Source organism: Nipponia nippon, unplaced genomic scaffold, assembly GCF_047370975.1.
Source record: "Nipponia nippon isolate SJK-2023a ecotype South Korea unplaced genomic scaffold, ASM4737097v1 scaffold_11, whole genome shotgun sequence".
NCBI lineage: Eukaryota > Metazoa > Chordata > Aves > Pelecaniformes > Threskiornithidae > Nipponia > Nipponia nippon.
The window spans coordinates 14512896-14533931 of NW_028262302.1; the positions used below are offsets into that span (position 1 = coordinate 14512896).

At 42.6% G+C, this 21036-nt stretch overlaps 3 protein-coding genes across 7 annotated transcripts in view; 1 reads left to right on the forward strand and 2 right to left on the reverse strand.

Moving 5' to 3' along the window:
• The window catches only part of ITPK1 (inositol-tetrakisphosphate 1-kinase), a 174164-nt gene extending 164054 nt beyond the window's left edge, over window positions 1–10110 (reverse strand). The window contains exons 1-2 of the mRNA XM_087747557.1: window positions 9758–10110; window positions 8347–8413 (exon numbers count right to left, since the gene is read on the reverse strand). The gene's annotated coding sequence lies outside the window, so the exon portion shown is untranslated. The remainder of the gene's footprint in view (window positions 1–8346; window positions 8414–9757) is intronic.
• A 131-nt stretch (window positions 10111–10241) lies between these two features.
• On the forward strand, window positions 10242–13346 carry LYSET (lysosomal enzyme trafficking factor). Of its 5 annotated transcripts, XM_087747566.1 has the most exons (4): window positions 10242–10408; window positions 11501–11583; window positions 12069–12156; window positions 12482–13346. In XM_087747566.1, exons 3-4 carry the CDS (start codon window positions 12152–12154, stop codon window positions 12891–12893), a joined length of 417 nt encoding a protein of 138 aa, XP_087603692.1. In that variant the 5' UTR covers window positions 10242–10408; window positions 11501–11583; window positions 12069–12151; the 3' UTR covers window positions 12894–13346. The 5 variants fall into 5 exon arrangements, with proteins under 5 accessions (XP_087603692.1, XP_087603693.1, XP_087603694.1 ...); XM_087747567.1 differs by lacking the exon at window positions 11501–11583; XM_087747568.1 differs by lacking the exon at window positions 11501–11583 and having other exon boundaries at window positions 12105–12156.
• A 7084-nt stretch (window positions 13347–20430) lies between these two features.
• On the reverse strand, window positions 20431–20993 carry GON7 (GON7 subunit of KEOPS complex). Its single transcript, XM_087747572.1, has 2 exons — window positions 20780–20993; window positions 20431–20703 (listed from the first exon to the last, which is right to left on the reverse strand). The coding sequence occupies exons 1-2, from the start codon at window positions 20991–20993 to the stop codon at window positions 20573–20575; spliced, it is 345 nt and encodes a 114-aa protein (XP_087603698.1). The 3' UTR covers window positions 20431–20572.
• Window positions 20994–21036: the final 43 nt, after the last annotated feature.

Below are 21036 nucleotides of genomic sequence, written 5' to 3' on the forward strand. Positions count from 1 at the left end.
TTTTCGCATGGATAGAAAGTTTGTAATAACCCGTGCCTATGAAGATTCCCACTGTCTGATAAGGGGTGAGCTCACATTGCACCTTTTCCCTCCATAAGACACAATTTCCATTACCTGACTGCCAACTGTCCCAACACATATAGTAGTTCAATGTCTTAAAGAGGTCTATCCTTCTACGTAATTTTTTTGAAGTTGTGCAACAAATTCAGGTACATACACACTCCCTCTTTTGTTTGTTTGTTTATTTGGGAAAACAATCTAAACAAATCAGATGGGGGGCAGGTTGGAAGAATGCCCTTCTTTAACCCTCAGCACTTTGTGTAGTTGTTATTTCTGCCCCATTTGTATCAAGCCTATGAAGTGGGATTCTTGTTCAACATGGAGGCCTGGCAGGAGAAAACAGAGAGGGAAACACCCTAAAAGAGAGGAAAGCACTCATGCCACCATTTAGACAGACGAGGCCACAGGACCTGCCAAGGAGCTGTCATAAAAGTGTTTCAACCAGTAGGCAAGGAAGAGGCCTTGTGGCAAACAGTACCAGACATGGTGCCGAGGCAGACAAGCTCTCCAAAGAACACAGCTGCTTTATGTTCACATTTGATGTTCTAGCTAAAGCCTGCCTTGTCCTGTCTTTTGGTATTGTCAGATCAATAACGGGTTTGTATTGTTTGAAAGATGCACTCTTGAAAATAGTTGGGCACAATTCTCCCTAATAGCATAATAATCCTAATAACATAAATTCATAAATCCATATGCCTTTTATGTCATGGGCCTTATTTAAATTATCCTTGTTCACTGGGTAACATAGCTTCCTGCCCCACAATCCTGCTCTGCAACCCTGCATCCCTGATGAACAGGAAATTTTAGTACAGGCAGGCATCTTGTCTGTCAAAAAAGTCAAAATAACTTGCAAGTCTGTCCTGGCTCTGTTCCCCAGCCTTCACTAAAATGCTCTCCCTTATTTTCACATACAAAGTGCAAAGCACAGAAACATTTCTAACACACAGTAAATCTTCCTCAGAAACCTCCATCCTTGTTATCATACCTCCACCATTTTTTAAATCTCCCAGATATGCCGGAGTCATTTTACAGCTACATGGACTAAAGAGTTCTCTCTAGAAAGTGGTTTCATAAGCCAGAGAAGTTAGCCCAGATGTCTTGATGGTAAAACTGATAGTGGCTTCAAGTGAAATTTGGCTACTCCGCAATAAAGCGAGAAGCTGCCAGAGGGACTGACCAGTTTGTAGGACCTCTTCTGAAGACGATGAGGCCTGCATCGGGGTGGGGGAGAATGGGATATAACAGGAATGTGGGTCTTGTCAAAGGATCTCACCTACTCAATTTTGAGAGAATTCAAAGCTGAATTCTTCTTTGTTAATGATCTCCACTTGCTATCAATGACAATAGCCCCAAAGGACTGGTTTACCATCACTCCGTTGTTCTCCACACAGCTGGGGAAAGGAGAGCTTCCAGGTGTCACAGACTTTTCTACAGTGACAAAACTCTCATGTTGCTGGTTTACGTTGGTGCTTTGGGCGTCACATTTGTTCAGACTTCCAGAGAAGTGGCATCTATACCTTATGTTCTGCTGTCCCTTCTGATCCTCCCAAGGTAGTGTGGCTGTTCTCACTCACCAGCCCAGTGCTGGCTGATGAAGTCTTAAGCATTTTCACTGTGTGAAGCCACTACAGGAAAATATCAGGCTGCCTGATTATATTTTCACCCTCCACCTCTACGGTAATTATCAAGCTAAAGATTATCCACTGCTTGGGAGGCTGTTTTGCCACAGCACTTATCAGTAGCACTCTGAAAACATGCAACAACCTGACAATTATACTGTCTGGCTAGTGAAAAAGAGGTAAGTGACAGAATAGAAGATGAAAAAACTTGAAATTGTAACCTCTGCTTCAACATCCAAATTATGACAGGTTTTAGTTTGTATCACAATCCACTGCAACAACATCATTAATACACTGAATTAGCTGGTGGAACATTTCAGCTGGTGACAGTTACCCAGAACACTATGAATGCGTTGCAAACAAGCTCTGCACTATGTAGGGACATCATTTTGCAAGGGAGGTACTGTAAGTCCTATTACACAAAGCAGCGTAGAAACACACATTCACTGAGACATTGATTGAGGCTTCTCTTCATGTGGAGAAGGTGTTGGTTTGGATGCACTTAAACTTGTTATAGTCTCATATCAGCATATCTCTTTCCCTTCTAAGTACCTTCATATTGTCATGATTATGTTTACATTCTGCTGGTGAAAGGCAAACAGAACATACATTTGTGTGGAAAAGTGGACATATCACCTCTGTAAGAATGCTAAAAAATGTGGTAATAAGTGTGCTAAGATGGAGACATTTAAATATTCACCTGGAACTTTATGACAGAGCAAGACTTAGGCATTACTGCCTGAAATTTCATTTCATATAGGTATGATAAGAGCAGTGGCTTACAAACTCTGCATAGTAAGGAACAAACACGTAATACCTTTTGCTTTAAAGATTTGAAAATACTGCTTAATAGGCTTTTGTTAAATGAAATGCAAATACTCACTTACTAATAAATTAATGAAATTCTGCCTTTGAGAGAAACCATCAATTGCTTAACATCTCCCTTCAAATGCCTGAGTCATTCTGGGTCTCTGTGCTGATTTCTGGTACAAGCCTCTAGCATGGGCTTCAGAAAAAGTCAAATTCAGGTAAAGGGCTAGGTGAGTACTTAAAAGCTTCACAACTACAGTGAACTGGCTTTTAGCTTCCACTAAAGTCTGTAACAACAGGAACCTTCCATACAGAAAAGGATGAAGATTTACTTCCAGTTGATGAAATTTATATGAAAGGCCCCCCCCCAGATGCTGGCCTTTCAGTTGAGCTGACAGCTCTCAGTGTGCACTTATGAGTAGGTGCTCTCCAGGTCTGACACTAGGATTAACCATCAGCTACTTTTGTCATTCAGCCTACCTCTGACAATGACTTTCCATTGCCTTGGACAAGTCTGTTATTCATCCAGGCCTAGATTTTCTTTCTGTAGGGACTATGAAGGAATACTGAAGAGACAAACAATGGGAGAACTGCAAGGGATACCTGCTGTATCAGGCATGCAGCTCAACAGGCAACTGAAATGTGGAGTTTATTACTAGAAGAGCATAAGCAGTTTTGGTTAGACTAAATAAATACCATCAATAAATGGGACTGACTGTGTGACATTTTGAGGCACCAGTCACTCTCAGGTGCCCAACATAATCCTTTCCATTATTTACATGCAAAACCTAAATTGTGGGGTTCAAGAATAAGCAAAGAATATGTAGAACACTTCTGAAAATAAAACCACATAAGATTATGGCTGAGAGACAAACCAGTGTGCAAAATCTTAAAGTAATAAAATGTTATGAAGTGGCCAAATACTAGGTGATCGAAGTATTCTAGAAAATGAGAAATAATAAAGCTTTTAACAAGAGAATTAATTTAAGTGATAGAAAAAGGAAGATATTGATACTTCCATAGGAAAGTAAGAGTTCTGTTTTTTCATAATGTATGCAAACAATTCTGTGACTAAGAACCTATCAACCCTCACATTATATGGATGGATGTCTTACGCATGTGTCTTGAAGTACATTTTAGAAGTTGGTAACTATGTGCTAATTCCTAAGCTCTAACAGGACACAGGGAAGGTGTTCCTAAAAGAAGACAAACACACACATACACAAACACTTTTTTTTTTTAAATGAAAGCTTAGATTCAGCAAATCTCAAACAATATCCTCTCTGCCACCCCCAAACTTCCATCTTGATCTATGCAAAAAAGCTGGGATCCTTCGAATGTGGGAAAAGGCCTAATCTGAACTGTGTTCTTTCAGTGTTTGTTTAGTAAAAGAAAGTTATGCTTCAGGAAAGTCTAAATATAGATATTCCCTGATGCACACAGTTCACAGTCTAAGCAAGATAGGCACAGCCTGAGAACTGGGAATCTCAGAAGAGAAAATAACTAAATTTCTTTAAAGTCATTCTGTGGTATTACTGACTTGCTTCACAAAGGCACCACAGAAGGAAAGAAAATTAGTGAATTATTTTTTTTAAAAAGCAAGAATCTCATCGCAACCTCCTCTAATGAGGACGGAGCTGTCACTCCCTCATGTGGTCAGATGTTTCTCTTGAAACACGTGTATACGGAGGGAAGACGGAGGGACAGTCTGTATCTCTAATGAGTGACCTTCAGATACGACTTTTTTTTTTTAAACTATTTTTTTTCTGCTGATGGTTAAAAAGTAACTCTTTCAGGCCAGCTGACTGAAGCCAGCATGTTTGGTCTGCAGACCCCTGCTTGTGAATGTTTTTCTTTTTAACATGGGTGACTTTTCAGTTAACTTGTTTACATGAACAAATGTGTTGGCAGCAGTGAACTCAGCATGGAAATTCAATAACTGTTCCTTTCTGGCAGTATGAGCAGACTTTAGCTGAAATCATGGAAAAGCAGATTTCTCTGATGTTTAATGGCAGCTTTGGAAGTGATTTTTTGTTGTATATTATTTGTGGGCATTTAATTAAAATCAATAAACTGTAATGAATAATGCTTTTGCTGAAATGCCTTTTATAACTGAAAACTGCTTTGACCAAAATTCTGCAGGATAGCTCTCTCTCCTTCTAAATCAGTACAATGCTAGGTCATATTGCTGGAGCTGTGAGATCAATACCTGCATTGCTTCTGCATAAATTGTATTTGCCCTCTGTTTAAATAAATGCCACGGAGAGAAATATTCACTCACCAACCATCTCTGCTGGTATTCTTTTAGTATGTTTTGTCAGTTCTTGCTAAATTTTGAAGCCACTTTGTAATTGGCTGAAAACAGAAGGTAAAAGCAAAGATTTTATCTCCTTCCTGCCAGAATTATTTTGACCGCAGACGATGTAGTCACAAAGCTTATATTCAGTGGTAACTAATGAACAAGGAGCATCATTGTAATGAAGTCTAAAAGTTCGGTCTAAAATGCCAAGGCCCTTCTTCATAAAAGACTCAGTTCTTTAGAGGCACTCTGACAAAGGGTAATGGTGTGTAATTCTACCTTTGGCTGATGTTTACTGTGGCTCTTTGGGAGAATGACATAGCTATTCCATTTGTAAATATCAAAAAGTTTGTTGGAAAGATGGTAAATATTTCTAGAACCAGGAACGAAGTATGGCTGGTATTCAGAGAACCTGGATAACATGATTGCCTGAAGCTTAACTCAGATGTGGCTGCTGCTAAGAAACAAAGGCTAGAGCAGAATTTCAGGAATAGAGAATTAAAGATCAAGGTAACTTAAGGTCCCAGCAATTCAAAGTATAAGAAGTAAGTCAAAGGAGGAAAAGATCACCATGGATTACACACAAGGTCACTGAATACCTCTGCTTCATGTGGTCAATGTAGCCCAAACAAGCAAACATAATTAAAAATGAGAAGAAATAAAATATAAAAATGCCAACAGAAAAGTGTCTTACATGCTCCCAAAATACTGAATGGGCTACCCCCCATAAGAAAACAGATGTTTCCAACAGAGAAGTTCAAAGAAAGACAACAGTAAAGGCAAAATAACCACCCAACGAAAAAAGGGAATCAGAAGACTGTAGCCTTACTTTCAGAAGAAACAACAGTTATAAAATACAAAATAAGGATTTGTAAAACATGAAATAAAGCATATGAAATTGAAGCTGAGGGAAACTAATGTTTCTGACTCACAACAAATGATAATATAAGAAACTGATCAAAACAAGTTATTACACCACAACAGGATACTATCAAATTCACTGCAACTACATGTAATAAACAAAATTGCTACAAGCTGCAAAAACACTGGGCATTCATTCACTCATTGATAAAAATTCACACGAACACTATAAACATTGTTGTGAGAAAAAAAACCTAAAGGCGTCTCTTTTCCCAATATGCCTCCTCAGTTTTTCGGGTGTGTTACTTAAGATTCACTGAAAAACCTTTCCCTTCTCTATTTCTTTATAAACACTGTACTAACTCTTCTTGTAACACGTAGGGGAGTTTGCGCATCGGGAGCTAAGGGCAGATGCCACGTGAGGTTTGGGCTTCCATGTGTGTTTTCTTTCTTCAGTTTGCCCTTCTGTGCCCTGCCTTTTGAGTACAAGGAAGAGATGGAAGCCTATCAGGGTCTGAAGAAAGTCTTGCTTTCTGTCAGTTGTCCTCCTTCTCCATAAGCCAGCAAGTAAGCATTTTCAAGGAGCTCTGTGCTTCATCCCTTACTCCTCAGAAGCTTAGCCCTACCCTAAAACTAGTCTAACCCTCTTGGCTTAAGGTTAGTTATGATCTTCATAGGCCCAGCACAGGGGCTTATGCCCTGTTCTCCTCCTTTATGACAGTTTTCTCCTTGGAATCCCAACATATATGGACTCCATATGGATCCCAGATCTCTAGCCAAGAGTTCAGCTTAGAGTTAGTATTAAGAAGGAAAAAATCCGGGAACATGGTGTTCTTAATGAATCAAAAATCAGTGTCCTACAAAGTGGAAGGCAGGTGCCTTCTTGAGAGAAATATTTCTGTAATTAGATTCTCACCTTTTGGTTACTTGTCAATAATGAGAACCTACCTATGACTATGTTAAATTTTATCCACCCAAAGAATTCATGGTGCATTCTGTCCTTCAGCTTCTGCCTTCCATTTAGAAGCCCAATTAATTTCGGTTTGGTAATTATCTCTGGTCTTCTACATTTGCTTTTCTATTTTGGCCAAAATCTAAGCCTAGTGAAAACCTTCATTTAATACTAAGTTATGAAAACTTTGTTTGACACAAAGATAACAACTAACCCTTATATTTCCTGTTGTTAGCCCTCATTTATCCTATGTACTTTGTCAGGACCCTGAGTGCACTAATAGGCCTTAACGGCCCCAACAAGGCTCACCTGCTCCCCACCCATGGGCTCAGGAGCCCCATTTAAGCTGAGCCCTGGGCTTTTACTTCATACCTGAGCTATGCTACAGGTGTATGGGTCTCCAGCTCAGTCATGACTGTATCTAGCCATGTTCATCTGGATCTAGACTTATAGACTGACTTCCTAGCTTGACCTCAGTCTTTTCTTATCAGTATGGACCTGCCTAGCAATCACTAGGTTATGTCTGACCCTAGTTATCCTCACTGGACCTGAACCTAACCTGTGGGCTGCCTTCCCAGCTTGACCTTGGACTTGCCTTGTTGCCTGCCTGATGATCTGGACTCTTGGCTGACTCTGCTGTGCCCTGCTTGCTTTGCTCAGGTACTGTGGGACTGGGTGCTGGCAATGAGGCTCTGCCCTATCAGCTGTGTTATCATGCTTGGCTCCTGCCCTTTATGGAACAGCCAGCCCTCACTGCTCCCAGTGCTTTTCTGTTTTACCTTCAAAATAAACCCAGTATTTCTATATTTAGTTTCACAATCCCAACAATAACTCACATGTCAAAACTAAGTGAAAGTCTTTTTTAACATTACAGAATCCCATTATTAACTCTCTAATTCTAGGCCTGAACATTAAACATTAATTCCTTTTGATTCAACAGACTTCTATCTTCTCCTCCTGTTTGCAACCTGCATATTACGCTTTTGAGTCTCACCAGGTATATGTCCCCATTTCAATATGGAGAGTATGAGTTGTACCCCCTTATTGTTACCAGCCTGATGACTGGAATTTAGCTTGAAACCCCTCTAAAGCTGAGAATAGTGGTTTCTTGTTCCACTAATTTTATTTTTCCCCCCTCAAAGGCTGCTGCTAAAAAAAAAAAAAAAAAAAAAAAAAGGTAAAAAAACCAAGCACACCCTTAGCTGAGCTGTTTGCTGTGTCCCTTCCTATATCATCCCAAAGGTTAAGCATAACACTGAATTTATGCAAATTGAGATCTAGCCCAAAGATATTACAAATCACTCCGGTGTTATGCATTAGCTTTCAAAGGCAGTTTTCGTTTGCTGTAACAACTCCACAAATTTTTTAGATCTTTCTCTTCATAACCATAATTTCAGGCCTATGATTAACACAGAAGAAAAGACCCATAAACCAAGCAGGTTAAATCCTAAACCATCCTTCCTTTCCAACTGCAACCCTTCAGAGGACAGACTTGTTAAGTAGAAATAAGCCCCACATTTCACTACTTTTTCTTCAGAATCTTAAGTGCAATTGCAGGCTTTACACTTAGCACATGTATCCACTGGCAAGCCATATATTCACACAGTCACGTATTAATTCTGACTGAAACCCTTCTCTTTGACATCTAGGTTGGCATTTTAAAGGAAACAGGCTCTATGCAGTAGCTATTCCATTTCCCATCCCTAGTTCTAACCCCAATATAACATAATGAAATAAAGCCATACTTGAGTAGAAGGTTTGTCAGCTATTCAGGAGTTATATTCACTTCTAGATCAACTGGGACCTCACCACCTGTAAAAAGAGAAAGAATGGTATTTAGTAGAGAGCAGTGTCCCAGGGATAATTAGCTGTATGTAGTTACTCATACCTACATCCTTCATCAGAACTATACTAACAGTTTACTTAAACTTCATGAAAGATGATTAAATCCTCATTCAACTGAAGTCAAGTGCAATACTTCTGAACTGGGAGTCGGGGTTTCACCTGGCCTGCAGAAGGTTGGCTTTGCTTGTGGTCTTGAGCACCATCTAGTGTCCTCACAGTGGCCAAGGAGCCACTTTGACACTTTGAGTCTTTAGTTGAGTGAGCATCAAAGCGGGGGGGAGGGGGGGGAAGCAGCATGGCTTAAGGTGAAGTTGCTCTATGCCAGGGAACTTATTTTTGACTTTTGTGGGGTCTCAACAGTGTCTTTTTCTCTAATGACATCTGCAGCACCGTGCATTTAGTCATCAGCTGTCCTGAATATATATCCAAAATGCTAGTTTCTAGCATTTTTCACTGAAACACCAAATGTAGCAGGATAAGCCATCATAAATTTAATTCTGCAGCAGCTTTTATATACTGCCTCACAAGCACCTACCACATTCCCCAGGAAAAATGGCAGAAAAATCTTACGTGTATGTATTCATTTACACGCAAACAAAACATGTCATTGCTTTCCTGTCTTTCATTTCTTATTTGACATCCCGCTTCAAATTCTCTTTTAGCCTTCTTTTTAACTATAGCTGGGTGTGTGTGAGTTGTGGCCACCACTGCTTCTCTACAACTTTTGAGGACAGAACACAGTGCTGACTGCCAATGAATCAGTCATTCCCAACACTAACGGAGATTAATAGTCAAGGTTTTGACAAATCAAATGGATTTTAAATCCAGTTCGTTCATAGTTGATTCAGTTTGTGAAGCAATTCTGAAAGAAGTTACAACAGCTGCCAGCAGCAGTATAAGAAACCAGTAGTTTTCTCATGACTCTGGGGTACAATTTAGTAGGTGGTTTTCATTCCACATATAACGCTATGCAGTTACCGAACTCTTTTAACCAGCACAAGAAGTATGCATTAAACAGTTACTGAATTTAGACAAATGTTGAAACACCTTCTCCACAGGCAAACTTTCCGAACATCATTCACTGTTCTGCACGTCCGTGAACGGCACACATCTCACCAAATCAGATTTTTTTGGTCAATTTAGATGATCATTTGGCTTCATTGAAGGCTTTTTTCCCAGTACCATATTTCCCAAGAATTTAATTCAATAGAGATACGCCAGTAAGACATTCTTAAATACATATATGTCAGTTGTTGGAGACTGTTCCACAATGTAATAGCCTCCACTGGTATTTCCCTCAACGCATCGCACCTGGCTAATGCAGCCAACTGTCAAAACTCAACTGCTCGAGTTTCTCCTCTCCTCGACTGCCTGCGCAGTTGCAACAAACGCGCGGGAAAAGGCGAGCGCTGCGCCTGGCCGCTGGGGCGGGGGCCTGGCCGCCCAGGCGCGCTGGAGGCCGGCGCTGCGGCCGGGCTGCCCGAACCCGGCCTCTCCTCCACCACCACACGAAGCAGCGCTAGCGCTGAAACGACGGCGGCTCGGGGCCGGCAGCCACAGCCGCGCCGGCGGTAACCGAGGGGTGAATAAGGGACAGGAGCAGCGACCCAGGGCCGCAGCCGTGAGGGCGGGCCGCCATTTTGGGCGAGGCCAACCACGCCACAGAGGGGCGCGGGCCCGACCCAAGATGGCCGCCGGCCAACCCGCCCCGCCCCGCCCCGCCCCGCCCCGCCCCGCCCCGCCTCGCCTCGCCTCGGATGCAGACGGGCGCGCACCGGAAGCGGTTCTCCCCATGCCGGAAGTGTCGCGGTTCCGGAGCGGTGGCCGGGCGGCGATGGCAGCGGGCCGGCAGCGGCGCGGCGGCCCGGCGGGCCCCTCCGCCTCCCGGCGCGGCGGCGCGGGCTGAGGGGAGCGGGCCGCCTGCCGCCGCCCTCCCGCTCCCTCCTTCTCCGCTGGAGGAAGGTAAGGGGCTGCCGGCGGCGGTGGTGAAGGAGCCGTTACGGCGGGGCGCTTCTCGCCCGGAGCGCGGGTCCAGCGCTCGCGGCGGGGCTGAGCGCTGCGGGCGGCGGCAGCGGCCGGTTTGCGCGGCCGGTTGCGGGAGCAGAGCCCCGGAGCGGCCGCGGCACGGCGGGGAGCGGCTCTGACAGCCGTGGCGGGCGGCTCCGAAAGCTGCAAGTGAAAACAGGGTCTCCAAACGGAAAATAACGAAGGAGCAAAGTCTGGGCGTTCTCTCTGCCGCTTTCGGTGTAACCCAGAGCCCAGGCTTCTCTCCTGGCTACTGCTGCCTCGCAAGGGCGGGAGAAAAAACAACTAATGTTTACCTTCTTAAACCTACTGCAGTTTTAATAGCGTTTGTGCTTTCGATATGTGCATTCCTTTTGAAGATTTGTTTTGTCTGAAGGAGACTACTTGTTAGCCATCTCTAAAATGCCTGACTGCTGGAAAAAACGGTCCGTGACTTAGCTGTTGGGTAAACATGGACTCTGGAATTTAAGTTTTTACCCAGTGGATTAACAGCTTTGGACACAAATTTTTTGATTGTCCTACTAACAGTATTAACTCGGTGTATTACAGGGAAGCATACTGTTAAGTTATATAGAAGGATAAGCCGAACAATAAATAGCTGTCACAGACATAAGTAATGGTATTCTCAGGTATTTACTGTCACTGTACACCAGACTCTTTTAGCCACCATAAATGCAGCAGTGCGAGGGCCAGCACAGCTTCTCCAGGGCTACCCCGGTCAGATTCCGTCAGGTCAAGATTGAAGTCTTTCAAGATTGCCGACCAAACAGATTAGTCGGGCTTCAGGAAGGGGGACTTAGAAAGGTGTAGTGATTTTTTTATCAATTACGGTAAACTCTATTATACTTCCATTAATAATTATTGTTCTGTATGCATAAATCATCCTTAAGTAACCATTCCTGCTTAGTATTTTTGAAGCCTGATGCATTTTCTTAAAACAGTAGTGCACAAATTGATTTTGCCCCTCTCTTAAAAAAGGTGGGAAAGATAAAACCCCAACAGTCTGAAAAAGCGTATTTGTTCCAACAGCTCTAACCAGCTGCAGTGAAGCGGTGGTTCTCCCTGCCCTGCCCAAGGGCTATTTTGAGGGAAGGTGGTGATGACTTCTTGATGTAAGTGGAGGTACTTCAGCTAGAGTGTTTGTGACTGGTTTGGAGAGTGTTTTGAGTCACCTAGGCCCGTACAGCCAGCTGGAGATCTTAAAGCAGCTAAAATCGAGGCCAGTAGTGTCTGTGGTACTTCAATAATTTGTGCTTCTGAAAAGTGCCAGTTGACTGGTGTCTGGTTTGTTCTGCACTGAGTCTGTTACTAGTACAGATGTTCAGCTGCTTTCCTGCAGAAGGCATACTGCAACTGTTCACACTGGTAGAGACAAAAGACAGTTAGGTGCAAGTAACATGCTTATAGTATCCTCATGTATGCACGCGGGTACAAATACATACCTTCAGTGCCTGCTCATGTTCAAATTGAAAACAACCTTTTATATGGTTCATAGATGGGCGCTCAGCTAGAGCTTAATAAAACGGGATGTTGCTACACTGCAAAAAAGCAGTGGTGCTCCTGTTACTGGCTGGCTAGCAGCGTGTTTGTCTTGCAGATGTCAAAGAACTTTACAAACTTTCCATATTTATAGAAAGTCTTGTATTATCCCTGCTCTGCGGCTAGAGACACTGAGGGCAGATGGGGTAAGTAACTTATCCAATTCATGACTTCTGTTTTGTTCACTCAGTACTTGACTTTAGCCTGGTATAACATGATAGCTAGCAGACCCTAAACTAGCCAGAGCCGTTGATGGAGCGCTCTCTGTAATTACCATTAGCCTGTTGCTGGCATAGTAGCATGATTTTGTCCGATGTAGAGAGAATTCAGGTCTTCAGAAACGCGTGCGTGTGCTGTTTTTACTAACATGTAATGAAAAGTCATAAAAAGTTAGCTTATGAAAACCAAGCTTCATCTGTGTCCCCTCTTTCTCCAAACTGTACTGAATGTATACGTCGCCTTTTGTTCCAGGTGCAGAGCATGGAGAATGATGAACTTCCGCCAGAGGATGGGATGGATTGGTGTGGGGTTGTACTTGTTAGCAAGTGCTGCAGCTTTTTATTACGTCTTTGAAATCAATGAGACTTACAACAAACTAGCACTGGAGCACATTCAGCAACACCCCAAGGAACCACAGGAAGGAACGACATGGACGCACTCCTTAAAAGTACGACTGCTATCCTTGCCTTTTTGGCTGTGGACTATAATATTTTTAATACCATATTTACAGATGTTCTTGTTCCTCTATTCCTGTACAAGAGCTGACCCCAAAACTGTTGGGTATTGCATCATTCCTATCTGCTTGGCTGTTATTTGCAATCGTCATCAAACATTTGTGAAGGCCTCTAATCAGATCAGTAGATTACAACTGATTGACACTTAGCTCAATTTCTAGTTTCCGTAGCTGTTTTGAAGCAATTGCAGATGCCTGATCTAATCACAAGACTGAAGTTCTGAGTGAAGGCTGGAAAGAGCCTTTTCTTTCAAACTGTTAAGCAATGAAGAGAGTGACTGTTTTATATTAAAAAAAAAAAAAAAACAAACTACAAAGGTTTTTAAATATGGGTCTATCAGAATGGCCAGAGTGGGAGAGCCCTATGTGACACTTGATGGAAGTATTCCTCATTTTGCCTTAATGATGCAAAATTGCAGCACTCCATCTGAAACGTCCTGTGGGGAAATAAGTTTCTGGTCCATGACTTTACTCCTCTGTGCAAAAAAGTGATTTCTTATGTTTTCCCTTGGAGTAAAATCAATGAAAAGATACTTCTTTTGTGGTAAATGTAAAAGAAAAAAAAAATCAGAACATGATTATAAAGGCTGCACTTAACACAATTCTTTGCTTTTTCTTTTTTTTAAAGTAATTAATATCTACATCAGTGCTGGTTTTTAATGATTCCTTTTAAAAGAGTTTAGATATAAATGCAGGGAGCAAAGAATAAAGTTTGTGCGAACCTTTAAAGGGAAAAAGGAACTTTTTTTCTTTGGTAGCATACTTTTTTCAGTGACCACAACAGTACCACGTTGTAGTAGGTAGGCCGTGAGGAGTGGCATAGGCCTGGAGGTTGGTGCTTTAAACGCTTTTCCTATGACGTCAAAAGCAGCTTATGCTGGCATTGGCCTGTAGTCTGCACAAAACTTCATTTGTGTTTCCTTCTCCTATCTATAGAAATCTCCTTTGATAAAATTACAAGCGATTGGAATTTACTACCATTCTAATTTCACTCCGGACATGATGCAAAACCGTGTTCTGGGAGCACTGATGTATTAGGAAAAACTTTGAATTTGGGAAGGTTAACTGGTATTAGGTTGGGGGGATGCTACGAACAGGCTGTAAGACAGATAGTCGTGTTTCTTCCAGAAATTTGAAGAAGATACCTCCTTCTTGTTCTTGCAATGAATGCAAATTTCTTCAGTCATACTGAAATTCCACTGAGGTTTCTTACCATAGTTTCAGCCTCTATTTTTCAGTGCTATTTTGGCATAGCATTTAATTCTAACCACTGGATTGTGTATTTGGAATAATATCGAATCTGTTCTTTCTTCTTGTCCGTTTTTGTTTCTTCTTAGAGTAACTAAATTTTTGAGCCAGCCGTGATGGAGGTAACCTTCCAAATGTGAAAACAGTGCAAAATACACTCTTCAAAAGCAGTAGGGCCAAAACAATTACGAACTAAACTCCTTAGTTATCATTTCAATTGTACGCGATTGTCAGTACCTAATCATCACAAATGCTAATCCATTTCTGACTACTTTAAGGGAATCCTGGACAATATCAGCTTTCTCTTGCTTTGGAAAGAGAACGCGATTTTCAGTGTTGCTATGTTTAAGCATGGCAGTTACAAGACCTTAAACTTTCTGTTTGCATTTGGAGATATTTTGAGACACTGGTTTCAAATGCCAGCATTGGTGCTAGGACCTGAGAACAATGTAGCCTTTACAAGAAGGCTTTATGTTCTAAGTGCAATATGAAAAGGAGGAAGCTGCCATCTTAATATGCTGGAGTAAGAATAAAGTCAAACTCTGACTTGTAGTATCTTTGGGAGTCAGAGTCTTTAAGTTGTGTTGTTTCCTAACTTTTAAAAATCACCATGCTATTTATCTATAAAATAAAAACTTTTCAATGTTTATAAACAGAAGTCTGTTAATGCAGATACATATCAGTGGTGCTTTTTTTTTTTTTGCATATGTTTGTTGCTAGATAGCAGTGCTGGCAATCAGCTGCTGTAGCTTACTATCCTGTCCTTCCCTCAGTGTGTATGTTTGGTTGATCTTTTTTATTGTCCTTTTATGCTCTGTGTCCTAATTACTTGTCTGTAGCCTGAAGTTTTGGGGCTGGCTGGATGAAACTGAATGCCTTTGTCATTTCTCTACCTTTGTGTAACAGGGAGTTACCTCTGGCTGGACTGTGTTTTTAACTTGATGTTGTAGTTTTTAAACTGAGCAGTTATGTTGTGTCTAGATGGAGTTATTTAAAGAACAACAACATAAGAGGAAGCATCAAAAATAGAAAATGATAGGGAGAACTGCCTAAGTTTCTGTTGTGCAAGCATGTGGCCTTTAGCAAATTCATCAGCGTGCCTGATGCGATGAGCCAAGCTGTCTGGATGTGGTGCACGTGCTCGGCGCAGCGGTGACTTACGGAACAGAGGTTTGTGTTTGCAGACTTTTCCATCGGAAGCCTGGTTTTGGATTAAAGCTGTCACAAGCATGAGCTTTACAACTAACTACAGAAAGACACACAATCTAATTCAAGCAAATGCTGTGTCTGTAAGGATTTGAGCTTGAGGTGGACAGCAGAAATGGAGAGAATTAGTATAAATTTTTAACGTAGTGCATATGAATACTAGACGATAGGAGTAGAAGAGGAAAGCTAGCTCTGCTGGTGCCTCCAGCATTTTTGGCACCAGTGGAACATCAACAGGTGAAGTCTTACCCACAGAGTAAGTAAAGGAAAGACTATAAAAACTAATGATTGTTTTTTACTGTAGTCTTTTAAAAGAAGTAGTGAAATAACTTTAAGCTTGATTATCCTGAAGATTTGTAGATAGTGTCAAGGCTAATTACAGAAGATAACTGCCTGTAACACAAATTGACATAATCTACAAGCTTTTGGGATAATGTAGCTCAAAGAAGTTTTACCACCTCTAAAGACTACAGTACTTCCCAATTAGTTCTTGATCATAAGTGACAGAAAATAGTGCAAATCTGTTTCTACAGCAATGGCATTAATAGAAGATGGGAGACTAGCTTATACTAGAACTTGCTCATACAAATCTATTTAGTTCTTTTCACTGAGTGGGCAGAAAAGATGAATTGCTGCAGCTTCCACTTCGGGGTGGGAAAGTTATTTTTACTCCACTCGTACTGAGTTAGCTCAGACCTGATCTTGAAGAGCTTCTCCTAAAGCAGAAGCTGTAATAATAGAGGCAGTAATGAAGTCTTCAGAAGATTGCTAATCTCTACCAGCTTAGCAATCATTCAGAGCTTTAATTTTCTGCCAAGAAATTGAGTAGCTGTAACACAAGGTTGATTAATATTCGTCTCTGTGCCACCTACCCTGGATTTCTTTTTATTGTGTTTGTGTCACAAGATAAAGCCTTAGTGATGCTTGAGCATCACTCTTGGGCAGTCTGAGTGTTAGTTTTCATCAGCTGCACGGCCTTCACCTGACAGTCCCTCCCCATCTCAGGAAAATGTCTGCCACATTTTTTTTAAATGCTGCCGAGCCTGTTCTCCACTTCCTCCCATGGGAGAGCAGGTCCAATGAGGAGCATACCTTCAGGCTGCAGCCCTTCAAACTTGGACAGAAGTAAGTTGCAATAAAATGTGTTCCTTATAACGCGAGTTTCTTCCAGCAGCGAAATAGAACTGCAAGCTTGACTTCTTTTTTTAATTAAAAATATGAGGATTGACTTATCTTTGGAATAAAACTTTCAGGTTTGTGCAGGATACCTATTAACTCCTCTTATTTTTTCTTGCCTGGTCCATTGTCTTCTTAAAAGGATGCTCTTTAGTTTATTATTGTATTAGTTTCTAAAAAATGCTGCTTTTCATGTGCCAGTCTTGGATGAGAACGTCTTTTCTACATACAACCCAATGCATGAAAGCAGTTTAATAATTTTATCAGCTAGTTCATTGGTAAGAACTGACTCATCTTAGCTCTCGTTAAAGCTAGCCCTACGGTACAGGTTTCTTCTGGAAAGAAAGAACGTGCTACAGCCACAACAAGGTACCTCTGCTCAACTCTCAGTCCTCAAAGCCCATCACTAGCCCAGTAAATTTTGGCTAGTGGATGTGCCCAAAACCACTGCTCAGTTGTTTACACTGCTGAGTGTTAATGTAGTTACCATATATTAAGCCCCATGATACATTAGTATGTCCTAACTGTCAGATTACTGTATTTTAGAGAGAATCTGATATCTGTAGTAGCTTGTGTATAAATTAACTTTTAAGCTAGAATGAGTGGGAATTACACAGGGGCTGCAATGGGTGAAGCGCATTCAAACCCTTTTAATGAAAGTGATGAGACTGAATCTCTCTCTTAGGAACTAGGAAAGGTCATGCGCTTTTAGACAGTGCCCTGATTATCGGGCATAATGGGATTGCCCCCTTTCCCTCACAGAACCATCTGAGTGCCTAATAAATATCATACTTGTGATTTTAAACCTTTTTTTTTTTTTTAAACACAGAACACTGCAACCTGTTAACTTCCTTTGTGAATTTAGCCTCAAAGTTGTTTGAACCAGTAAATTCAATATTTCAAAGCAGCAACTATAGAGTATGCCATATAATGCTAGTGTATGTGAAGGAGACTTGCTTTGACATTTTTGCTGTCCTGTTTTGCAGCTAGCAAAATTAGTTTGTTCTCATCTAAATACTACCAAGCATTTAATTTAGTATTACTTCAGCTCTTTTAATTTGATAGAAAGATACCAGCATTCTCCCCCTTTACTGGTAAGGAAATCCATGTAGCCCCCTCTGGCTAGTAAAACTAAGTTCTGTTACTAAGACATACAAACTACACTGAACGGCGCAGAGGTGGTGAACTGGCCTTGTTTTGTGGCAGCCTGAAGTTTAGTTAAGGTACAAAAGCACTAGCATATCTCTGAGATGAAGAGTATGCCATCTTTCTTCCATCAAGGCTTATCTACTCTACCTAAAATGCAGGGGTCCCAGTTGACTTATGGCATGCACAAAGCTTCATCCTCTAGGACAGCTTTGTAAACATCATTGCAGACTTTTGCTATATTCTCCACACACATAAACTTCAAGTTTTCCCGTCTTCACAAAATTTTGGAGCCTCTCCCAGCCTCTCCCATGCTTCACTGCCTCGTCTGACTTGGTTACTTGCAAAAACGGTGCAACAACCAGCGAGCAACACCAGCTGGTTCTCTCTGTTGCGCCCGGTACCTGTTCCCAGTTTGGCTAGGAGGACAGTAAAGGGAGACTGTGGTCCTGCTGGGGCAGAAAGGGGCTCCCCAGAAGGGGTTCAGAGCACAGCTGTAGGGCAGGTCGTAAAGCAGTTATGGAAGGGGAAAGGAAAAAAAACCCACCACACCAAAGCTTTCTGTGGCTAGTTACCTTGCAGCAGCTCTCTGAAAAACAATGATGTTCTCTGTTGAGTTAGGGGACTTCTGTCACAAGCAAACCTACAGTTCAAAATTATGTAAGGCCCTGTGAAGCTCCAGTGCTCTTTTTGTTGTTTAAAAGTTTTTGTGGCCACAGTAAGGACTAGAAATGGTTCTTTAAAGGCAAGAACTTGAGTGGTGTTCTTGACCCAATGCTCACTGATATCTTCTGGAGTTCAGGTGCAGTCTGTTGCTGTGTCCAGGCTGACACAAAAAAAAAGTATCCCCTTGCTGGAGCGTTGCCGGCATTTACTCCTACGCTAGTGAAGTTCGGGTTTGTTGCTTTAGACCAGAGGTTTTCAGCCCGTGATGTGCCAGTGGACTATTTAGACAAAGTCTATGTATAAAGGCCACAAATTCGTGCCTAAGGTTAAATGTTGCTTTTTAGCCACCCCACAGTTCACACCACTGGTGGAGTGTTTAGGACCACAGTTGGGGAGGGGGGGGAAGGGAAAACGCTGCTCTCAGATGTTGCTCTACCACAAGCCTCCGAAGCTGCAGAACAGAGCTCGTAAAAGATGTCATCACTTTAGCACAGGTCACATGAAGGAGCCCTTCTGATACATTTATCAGGCGGGGTTTTTTTTTGCACTAAGTTGCCTTTGCCATTTTGATAAGCTGCTTCCTTCAATGCCACTTCCTTCAGTAAATTATCTACCCTAAAACACTTAAAGCATTTTATCACTTTAAGATTTTGCAGCCTGACAAGAGATCAGAATTAAGTTGTGTAATTTTCTCTTACCCTAGGTCCTCAGCAACTAAAGCTCCCTAGTCTTCAGAGCTGGTCTTTTCTCCTTAGTTATGCCTCTGTCGTATCTGCTGACAGAATAATGTGTGTGAATTTCTTAGAATAAAAGTACATAAAGATGTCCAAAATATGTTTACTGGACCTCTTTTCCAACTCCCCCCTCCCCATCTCAAATGAATGCAATTTTGTGCTTATAAAAATTCATCATTTATTCCGATACTTTGTCTTCCATACGCAAGTCTCAAGGTTTGCTGTTTCCAGAATACACAAAAACAAACTATGCCAGCCGAACACGTGAAAAGGAGAAAAAAAAAAAAGCTTTTCACGCTATTAAATCAGTTAATTTCTGCTAGAGAAGACTCTCGGGCTCCACCGTAAGCTCTATGGACTGGCTATCAAGAACGCTTTATGCCTGTTCACAGAAGCATGCGCCAAACAAAACCTGGGAATTAAAGTAACATACGGGAAGCACTGACAACTTTCCCCTTGCAAGAAGCTTCTGTTACCTTAATGACATTCCACACGCTGCATTGTCATCGAAAGAAAGAACAAGCTACCTTAGCAGAGGGATTGGGTTATGCTGGTTTATACAGCCACGAACTGTTACACATAATGTACTCAGAGCTGTTTCTCAAATATTTACACCTTCTCCCACTCTAAAATAAACTACAGCAACCAGTGTAGCTACTACATTGCCCCTAGTTTCTGCCCAAAGTTTTGTTTTTAGGAAGCATCTGAAAACATCGCTCTGCTTTTTTCTTATTTTTAGGTAATGATGTTGAGAGTTCTGCATAGGTAGAATATTAAGCTGTTCACTTTATTTGACTTAGGCTCATTTAGTAGCTAAAAATCAACCTGGATAAAACTCAGTGATGGAAGAAAGTACATAAAGATTGACTACTGCATGAAAAAATGAAAGAAAAAATTTGGAGAAAACAGGCTTAGGACAGACAGCAATTTTTGAATTGTGGAATATTAATTATCAAAGTCACACTGACTTGTCACTTTCCTGGCTGTCACAAAAACTGAGAATTTTTTTAAACCAAAATTCCCAACTCTTTCAATCGCCTTTGTCTGTGACCTTTTCCAGGAAAATACTTGATTCATGGGTGACTAAAAGAAACGTTTTATATGACAGGCAAAAATAATCAATTGTAGGACTGTTCAGGAGTGGACACAGTCCTACAGGTTTTTTTTTTTTTAATTTTGAATACTATACTGGTCTTATATTGCTTTCTCTCCGTACAAATAAAAGTTGTCTCATACCATTTTAAGATCATATCTGACAAAATAACTCTTTCCAGATTTTATTACTTTATTGTAGAAGTTTAAGTCACGTGCAGAAATACGATGACTTGGAAAAAGTCATTAAAAACGCAGCAGTCAGAAGACTGGCGAGGAGAGCTTTGTATTTGTCAACTAGTTTACTAAAAATTCTTCTCGGCGTAACGCGGGTACCCGGCAAGCACCACGCTATGACAGCAAGGCGCATCCTCTCCTTCAGGCTTCTGTATCGCAACAGCGTCGCGACGGAGGTGCCGCTTCCCAAGCGCGCGCAGGAGCCGCGGGCGCCCGCCCGGCCCTGGCGGCCCCCCCCCCCGCCCCGCCCGGGGCCCGGCGCCCGGGGCCGCCGACAGCCGCGATGTCACCGTCCGGGCCGGAGCTCAGTCCCTGACGCCACCGTCAGGGCTGCTGGACCTTCGTCCGCTTGGGCGGCGGGTCACCGGCGCCCGCGTTCGTGTCGAGGTTGTTTTCCCCCTCGCCTTCATCCTCCTCCTCCTCCTCCTCCTCCTCGTCGTCATCCTCGACGCCACCTGCCAGGGTTCGAGCGGGGCGCGGATGAGCGGCGCGGCGGAGCCCCCGCGCCGGCCGCGCCCCCCCGCCACTCACCGCGCGGCCGCCCGCCGCCGCCCGCCGCCTCTCTCTCCTCCTGCACCAGCGGCGCCAGCAGCTCCACCACCCGCTCCTGCAGCTCGGCCAGGCCCTGCCGCAGCCGCCGCAGCTGGCCGCCCTCGCCCTCCTCCGCCGGGCACGGCACCGGCACCGGCACCCGCACCGACCGCGTCCGCCCCTCGCGGTCCCTCAGCTCCGCCACCAGCTCCATCGCGCCGCCGCCGCCCCGCCCCGCCCCGCCGGTCACGTGACCG